This window comes from Python bivittatus, unplaced genomic scaffold (genome assembly GCF_059951505.1).
Source record: "Python bivittatus isolate LINGU-HERP-01145 unplaced genomic scaffold, Pbiv_v1 ctg000340_np1212, whole genome shotgun sequence".
Taxonomy (NCBI): Eukaryota; Metazoa; Chordata; class Lepidosauria; order Squamata; family Pythonidae; genus Python; species Python bivittatus.
In genome coordinates this window covers 19,864,600-19,872,897 of record NW_028277056.1, presented here as the reverse complement: position 1 = coordinate 19,872,897, position 8,298 = coordinate 19,864,600, and the positions used below count along the sequence as shown (strand labels likewise).

At 37.8% G+C, this 8,298-nt stretch overlaps 1 protein-coding gene across 1 annotated transcript; it reads right to left on the bottom strand.

Annotated features, from left to right (window-relative positions):
* Positions 1 to 473: 473 nt before the first annotated feature.
* Positions 474 to 6,441, bottom strand: SAP18 (Sin3A associated protein 18). Its single transcript, XM_007430599.4, has 4 exons — positions 6,227 to 6,441; positions 4,525 to 4,634; positions 2,029 to 2,151; positions 474 to 973 (listed from the first exon to the last, which is right to left on the bottom strand). Exons 1-4 carry the CDS (start codon positions 6,296 to 6,298, stop codon positions 817 to 819), a joined length of 462 nt encoding a protein of 153 aa, XP_007430661.1. The 5' UTR covers positions 6,299 to 6,441; the 3' UTR covers positions 474 to 816.
* Positions 6,442 to 8,298: the final 1,857 nt, after the last annotated feature.

Genomic DNA, 8,298 nt, shown 5'->3' with positions numbered 1-8,298 from the left:
TAGCTGTTGTAAAAGAAAATTGGAAGTCATTTCCTTTTACTTTTTTTCTTTCTTTCTGCACTTTTGGCTTTGTTCTCTCTTTCCGTTCTCTTTTCTTCCTTATCTTAATTATTGATTGCTAGTTTTTATCCTTCTTGTTTAAAAATTTATTTAATAAAGTTATTACCAAAAAAAAAAGGTAAAACTGAAATCAGTCTGCCAGCACTTAGATTTTGGCACTGAATGCTACAGCATCATCTACAGGTAAACTAACTAGTTATTCGTTTTTCTCTTTAGCCCAGTAATACACAGAGGTGGGGTCTGGTGCATTCATGGTGGGAGAAAGTAAATAATTATAGAGAAATAAAGCAACGTCATAACTACTTTTAGAATGTGGCACCTGAACTGATCAAAGTAATATACCCTTGGAGTAGTCCACACTTTTCTTTGTATTTACTTACTACACCATTGTTGAGGCAAGAATGAGCACCACATACATTCTAGTTCATTTTATAATAAAACTGTATTTATGAAATACATCAATTCTTTTAATCACATATTTTAAGTTAGGCTTAATGATATATTTGTTCCATAACAAGTTTTAAAAAATACAGAAAACTGCTGTGTTGCTCGGGCCAACTTCATAAAAACCTGACAGAAAATTAACCACTTAAGGGCACTCCTTTTACAATAACATAATTTAAACTAACTTCAATACTTTCTAGGGTTACTAAGTGTTCTAGTATTCTACTTTACATTTAGAAGAAAAAAATCAGTAAGATAATGCAGAAACTAATCAGTGAGAATCTGCAGATGGCAGTAATATAAGACAAAATATCAGTAAGGTCTCATACGACCAGAAGGAGGTGGCGCTCGATTTGGAGGAGTAATTGCTATGTCGAGGTAATCCCCTATCTGGAACTTCTGAGACTGTAGAGTCATGGAATCATCTGTGCCCTTTCTTCCTGACATTGTACTGCCAATTTCCTTCACCCTGTAGAAAGAAGTAAAGGGGACATTATTTTCCTCCTGGAAATCAAGTTATTCAAAACCAAAATAAGAAGTACAGTTTGAACATAATAATGTAGCTCAACATGAGATGTTCTATCTCATCTAGCCTAGTACTATCTACTCTGACTAACATAAGCTCTCCAAACCGAGACCCTGGGCATATAGGTAATATGCCAGACAACTGGAGCTACTATATATCCATTTGTGTATGTTCTTCCAGGTGGTTTTTCTTTGCATGTTATATATTACAACTAGTGTTAACATTCCTCTCCGTTTAGATGTGAATGTGTCTTATTGATCTCAGCAGCTTTTCAACCACAATCCTAGACTTTCCTTCATGTATTATTATCTTTAGCTAACCTTTTCAGTATCAGTTAAGCGTATCTGTAATGCTTCCATACAGCCTTGAATTCATGGTCCATTGCAAGTACAAAGACTGGGAAGCATGCAAAACAAATGCATATTATTTTAAAGTTAATGCTTTAAATCTAGAGAAAATATCTAGCATGCATACAAAAAGAATGACAGCTTGAATGTGCTCTTGAGAAAGTATACTATAAACAGTTGCTCAACTTATGCTAAGCTGTCCTACAACTAAGCAATTACATTGGAGGAACAGATGTTCCCTAATCTAAGTGTACAAAAATCCTATTCTTATTTAGCCATCTGAAATTTGCAACTTAAATCATTCATCTCTCACTGACAAATGTTAAGCTCTTTCTACTTTCTTTAGAGAGGAATTGTTATTTTTCCCAGGATCAAATCACTTTTTCCATATGAAAGAAAGCCACTTTCTCCTGAAATAATTTGCAGCTACAGTTCAGAGATATGTACTTATTTAGCACCTGCCTGACTTTACAAATATATTTTACAGAATAAGGAAAGGGATATAATTAACCACTGTAAGAAGACTCTTTAATCTATGAGCACTAAGTTCAGGTTGCAGCATTATATGAATTTTTGTTCTCTATTACATGCTACAATTTAAAAACCTTGCTAATAAACACACTGTAGACCTTTGGTTATCAACTGTATTACCTGTACCCAGGCCTTTTAAGATCTGTATAAACTATTGCAAAATTGAAGTGTGTCCCCTTCTTCCTTGCTTCTGGATAGACTTCCTTCACTAAGCTGGTCAGCTCTTTTAAAGTTGCATCCATCCTGGAGGGAAAAAAATTCAAGGTCAGTTTAGTAAGTATGGATTCTTACTTTATGGTACTAATTCTAAGAACTTAAGTATTCACGGAACTGGAAAGTCTTGTATCAAGAAACATATTTCCCATTAAATATTTTACAAATATTCAGTTTCTTCCGGTGATAAACATATTTTCCAAATTATCTTCCTTTGAACTCCCAAATTATGTGAGTACCAGAGCACACAGATATTTTGTATTTTCCTTTGTCATTAGGCCTTCATTCTAATTATCACTTAGCTCTTTTTGCAGAGCATTCATGTAGAAAGGCACACATATACCCATCATGCTATTGTCTCTCACCAGCTGTAAACAAAGGAAATTAAAGACAGGGAATAAAATAAATTTAGCCTACATCAGCACCATACACTATAGCCCTCCATATCTTTCTGTCTTTGCAAACCATCTTTGCTTCCAACATGTCCATACACCACTACAGGTAGTCCCCAGGTCAAGAACATCCTGTTTAAGGACAACCCATAGTTAAGAACAGAGCTATTGTAGCAAAATTCGAGTTAAGTACACAATGGTTCAAGTTCATTACACAATACTACTTATATAGTAATATACAATAAATGCAGTCCTCGCTTAACAACCACAATACTGACTGGAAAATTCATTGTTAAGTGAAGCATCACATGACTGCACCCAATTTTATGATTTTTGCAGCAGTCATTAAGTGAATCACATGGTTCCCCATTGATTTTGCTTGCTGGAAGTTGGCTGGGAAGGTCGCAAATGGCGACCGCGTGACCGCAGGATGCTGCAACCATCATAAGTCCAATCTGGTTGCCAAGCACCCAGATTATAATCACATGACTGGGGGGGGGCGTTGCCATGATCATAAGTGTGAGGACTGGTCATAAGTAGCTTTTAGTGCTGTTGTAACTTTGAATGGTCACTAAACAAGTGGTCGTTAAGCACGGACTACCTGTAATACTGTTCCAGCTTACATACAAATTTGACTTAAAACAGACCTCAGGAATGGAACTCATTATTAAACTGGGAACTACCTGTACCTTAGATCCTTCAAACTTCTCACCTATTCTGTTTTGAGAGTCTCAGCTCCATTCAAGTATATTTTCTTGGTCTTCCCCTTCCTTTTAAGTTACTGATCTTTCATATATTATCATATCTATAGCTATCTATAGCTATCTATAGCTAGCATAACTAGCATAACTATCATAACTATCTATCTATCTATCATGTAATCCTGGCTATGCCAGAAGGCCTGGGGGCCGGATGGGGGTTCGCATCAGTGGAAGTGGCTTGTGGGGTAACTGATTTTGCCTCCCTCATCATCTTGAATATTTTTAGTATTTATGTATAGGGTTTTTTTTTTTACAGTTTGTCTTTTTAATGGATTAATTATCTATGTGGTATTTTTTAATTGTTCGTGGGTTTTTGGTTTTAATTGTGAGCTGCCCAGAGTCACCCATTGGAGGAGATGGGCAGCATACAAATTTAATAAATAAATATTTGTTGCGCAAGTTGGTCCTTGTTCATTCTATAAGAGAAAGCTACCTCAAATTACTTATTTTGTATCAAACTCACTTTTGAATTCAATGCACATTCAATCTTGATCCTCCTTATTTTACTTAAGAAGTACCCCATTCCCATCATATTCAATTTCTTTTTATGGTTCTCCTGATATACCCAGGTCACTTCCAAGTAACCAAGTGGTCAGAAACACACTTATATTTTTGCTTCTTTTGACAAACATTAATTCTACCACATACTAACCACTGCCTTTCTACGAACACTTGCATGACATAATTTTTCCATGCATTTAACCATTCAAACAGAATATACAAATCATCTATTTGCTCTAGTAACCACTTATAATTTGCAATCATAGTCTTTTTCCCCTCTCAAACACAACAACTCTGGTCTTTCAGAGATTAATTTTCAGATCTTTTGTTATTTAGGAATATACAATGAAATATGTATAACCTTGTTTTCCGTCTTTTGAAGCCTAACCAAGACATCTATCAACCACTAGATTTGTAAAAAATCAGCAAGAGACAAGTCTACAAACAAATTAGGCACTGACTTCTTTCTTTGGTGAACATGGCAAGATTCACATTGTTTTCCATGTAAGTCTCTCCATCTCACTAAAGTGTAATTTCCACTGCTACAAATTGTGTCCATTAATATGAAAGACATAAAATGGCGTAACTTTCTCAATTTTTCTGCTTTTCATCTATCAGAACTTTTGTCCATTAAAAAAAGCAGCAACCCTTTTCTGTTATCATACCATAAATAATACTATTCATATGCTTTCAATGCATTTTTGAGATACAGGCAAACAGTACCTAAACAGGCAGAAACTATCACTCACCATGTGTAGATCTGAAGTTCACTAGAAGGTACATTTCCACGGGCAAACTCATCCATTCGGTGATGACGCCCATTGTTGGTCGTGAAGACCCTCAGCAACAGGGGACAAGTCTGCAAAGCAAGCAGCCTGTCTTAATTGTATTTATACCATTTGTGACTGATTGTTATTTTATATCAATTTTTTTTAATTTCTCTCTCTTGATTAAGTTGGCTTACAAAAAAATATAAACTGTAGCTAAATAAAAAATCTTGATTCAGCTTTCTGAGATTTAATGCGTTTTAAAATTCTAGTAAGAAGTTTCCACGGAGGAGCAGAAAAAGAATATAATGTATTTAACCCAAGAATCCTATCATCCTGAAGAGAGAATTTTCAAAGCCTGTTCACAACCAGTGGAAAAAAAAGGAGGGAATCTATTTGTGATTTTGTTTCCCCTCCCCACCACAGAATTCTCTCTCCAAGTTACCAACTTCACAGCTAGTATACTTCTCCAGCCTGCTTGGGATATGCAAAAACTTAGAAGACTTTAATTTAAAATCTACTGCCTTCCTTAAACAATACTTCTGACATCTTCATAAACAACACAGAATTGGCTCAAACCAATGGCAGAACTTTATGCCTTTCTACTAAGATGATCTCCAAACACAAATTACCTTCTCTCATCTCATGAGTCCATGTAATATTTGATTCTTCAACTACTGTACTGTATCAGAAGTCTTTGTTGACTAACAGAATACAGTAACCAAGCCTAGCAAATCCAAATCAGCTTAACAAGATGTTGAATTTGCAAATGCAGATGGATGGCTTATCATGTCAATTACTCTGTAATTACTGTAGCTCTGTAAGTGAAGATACCAGTACTTCTGAGTTTAAATACACTCTTAACTAAAATTTTTAGAATGTTTTGTTAGATGGTACGTAGGCCTTTTTCATACTCTTATTTGCCAAAAAAAGGAAGATTACAAACTTTTCTAGATTTACCAGGCCCAATGATACTTATTATGCATTAAGCCTATAAATAAGCAAGGTCATATCTGATTGCCACTTAGATGGGAAACCCACAGGATACCCCAAATATGTAGGTTAGATTGAGAAATCAAAGTCCATTCTCATATTTTTGCCAAGAAAATTACATGGCCATTCCCAGAAACTCATCAGGAATAAAGCTTGACTTGAATGAGACTTTACCTTTAAGGCTGTGTATGATAGACGCATATTTAGAAACCACAGGCGGCAGAGTGAGACTCCGTCCAGGCTGATAGGTAAGTAAGCATCATTTAATTGCCATGTTCACACAACCCAAAGAGCCACAAATCAGCCAACCACATTTTAAACCTCGTACAAGGTACAAAACCCAGCCCATGGGGTTAATTTACGCTTCAGCTCGTGGCACAAGCGTTTTCAGTAGACCACGGCAGACATAACGGCAGGGAAGCGCATCTTGGAAAACACCCGACGGCTTTCACACATAAACTGGCGACCAGAGATGAAAGTGCGTGAAGTCTCTACCCGCTTTGCAAGAATGCTTTCCTACGTTCAGCTATCCTTCACCTTCAATTGATCATTTTTAAAAAATCTGAGGATGAACAAGGCTTGCTTGTCTGGCACCCACCGCTGCGACATGAATGCAGCACTACCCACGCGGGCCAAGTGACAAGCCAGCCGGAGCCGATTCTCCCCACCGCCTTCAGCTCCTCCTTTGTACCTTCTCGCGGTCGATCGGCTTTTCGGGCTCCTTTTTAATCTCCTCCTGAGTAACGCGAGACTCCACCGCCATCGGGACGGCTCTTCGTCTCAACCTCCCGTCGAAACAAAGGCTAAGAAGACTAACCGCGCAGACCTCTCAACACCAACAACGCCGACCGACAAGCTCACCCGGAAGCGCCTTTTCAAGCTCCGCCGAAACAAGATGGCGGCGCCCACCAGAGTCGGGTTTGCTTTGCTAGGCATCCCCGCGAAGAAACTCTCGCGAGACAAGTGTGCCCGAGAAGGAACAGAGGCTCTGGAAAGGCGGTTTCTTCTAAGTGGCCAATAGGGGTCGGGCTGCTGGGAACTTGAATTTTAAGGCGTGGGGGGGGAAGGGGTGCAAGATGTTAGTGTTTCTCAACGCGGGCAACTTGAAGATGTGTGGACTTCAACTCCCAGCATGCCGGCTGGGGAATTCTGGGAGTTGAAGTCCACACATCTTCAAGTTGCTCAGGTTAAAAAACGTCTTGGAGTCCTGTTCCACTCCTGGTGATTATGTACATGCCGTTTTCTTGGCAACATACAGAAGTGGCTTGCCATTGCATTCTTCAGGTTTTTTTTTTTCCCACTTCCCAATCTAGCCTACAGGCATGGGATTTCCTGATAGTCTAACTTGGTCCGATCCTGCTTAGCTTTTCAATATTGTCTAGCACACTGTTTCTCAACTTTAGCAACTTTAAGATGTGTGGACTTCAACTCCCAGAATTCTCCAGCCAGCATGTTGGCTGGGGAATTCTGGGAGTTGAAGTCCACACATCTTAAAGTTGCCGAGGTTGAGAAACACTGGTCTAATGTGACCTTTCTCACAGACAGAGAAGCTTAATATCCATCCATGTTTGCAGGTTCACGGGTAATGCCTTAGCATTCAAACTCCAGCCAGGTTCACACAATGCGCTAAGTGAAAAAGTGGCTGGTTTGTGGCTCAGTGTCTTGTGTGAATGCAGGCACATAGGTTAATTTAGTATACGATGATTAAATGCGCTAGCTAGATTTGTGCTATGCAAATACTATAACATGGGATATTGGGAAGTCTGAATAATACTTGTATGCTGTTTGGAATTTGTTAATTGCTGAATTTTTCTATAAATGTAGGCTAGGCGCATACATCACAGCCAAGTTCTGATATATCTGAGTTTAGTTTAATGTATTGTGCAAACCTACCCATTGTGGTATATAAGCTATAGTTTACAGCTTTGTGCATTGTTTGAATTCACCCTGTGGTGTTTTTTTCAATAAGCCATGCTTAATCAAACTGACTTGATATGTTGTACGCATTCAGTCTCCAATATTCTTCTCTTTAGTTGTTGTTTTTTTAAGAAATCAGTGTGAACAGAAAAATATGGTATGATTATCTCAGTATACAGTTTATTTTTAATTATAGTAGGAAGGAATCATGACTAAAGTTTATTAAATGGATCCATATAGTCATTTCTCACAGCAAATTGTTAATGTAATTAACTTCTGATTACATGTTCTGATCATCCTTTCCAACAGATCATACTGGCCAAGGCTTATGGGAATTAAAATCCAAAAATCTGGAGAGTTCTAGATTGCTTTTCCAACTACGTATTGACCTGTCAAGGACTATTGTAAACTAAATTTCACAAAACAACTTGAGGATGCAGAATAATCTTAATGGATTCTCCACGTAGATCATTTAGATAACACTATTGTTGATCTTTTGAAATTTCGTGAAGATTAGCTAGATGGCACTCAAGTATGTTTTCATGCTAGAATCTAGGGAACTGAAAACTGAATCAAGTCAAAAGCTTTTATTTTGCTATTTTAACAATGTATTCCAGAAAACCATTTTACATCGTAGAAAGCAATAGAATTCACATGGAATCGGCAAAAGTGGTCCGAATTCTATGGCATTTTATAGATAGGCAGAGCTGCCAATTCAGTCACTGTAACTTCCTAAGCTCACAGCATCCCACAGACCAGAGCAAGATGTAACGCTGGTCAGCTGAGGCAATCAACTATTTCATCTACAGCAGTTTTTTCAAACTTGGCAATTTTAAGATGTGTGGA

Excerpts from the sequence above, each read along its gene's own strand:
- SAP18 (XM_007430599.4), bottom strand. The coding sequence starts at position 6,298 with ATGGCGGTGGAGTCTCGCGTTACTCAGGAGGAGATTAAAAAGGAGCCC. Across the intron at positions 2,152-4,524 it reads GAACTTCAGATCTACACATG|GATGGATGCAACTTTAAAAG; the intron begins GTGAGTGATAGT and ends TTTTCCCTCCAG. Across the intron at positions 974-2,028 it reads CTTAAAAGGCCTGGGTACAG|GGTGAAGGAAATTGGCAGTA; the intron begins GTAATACAGTTG and ends TTCTTTCTACAG.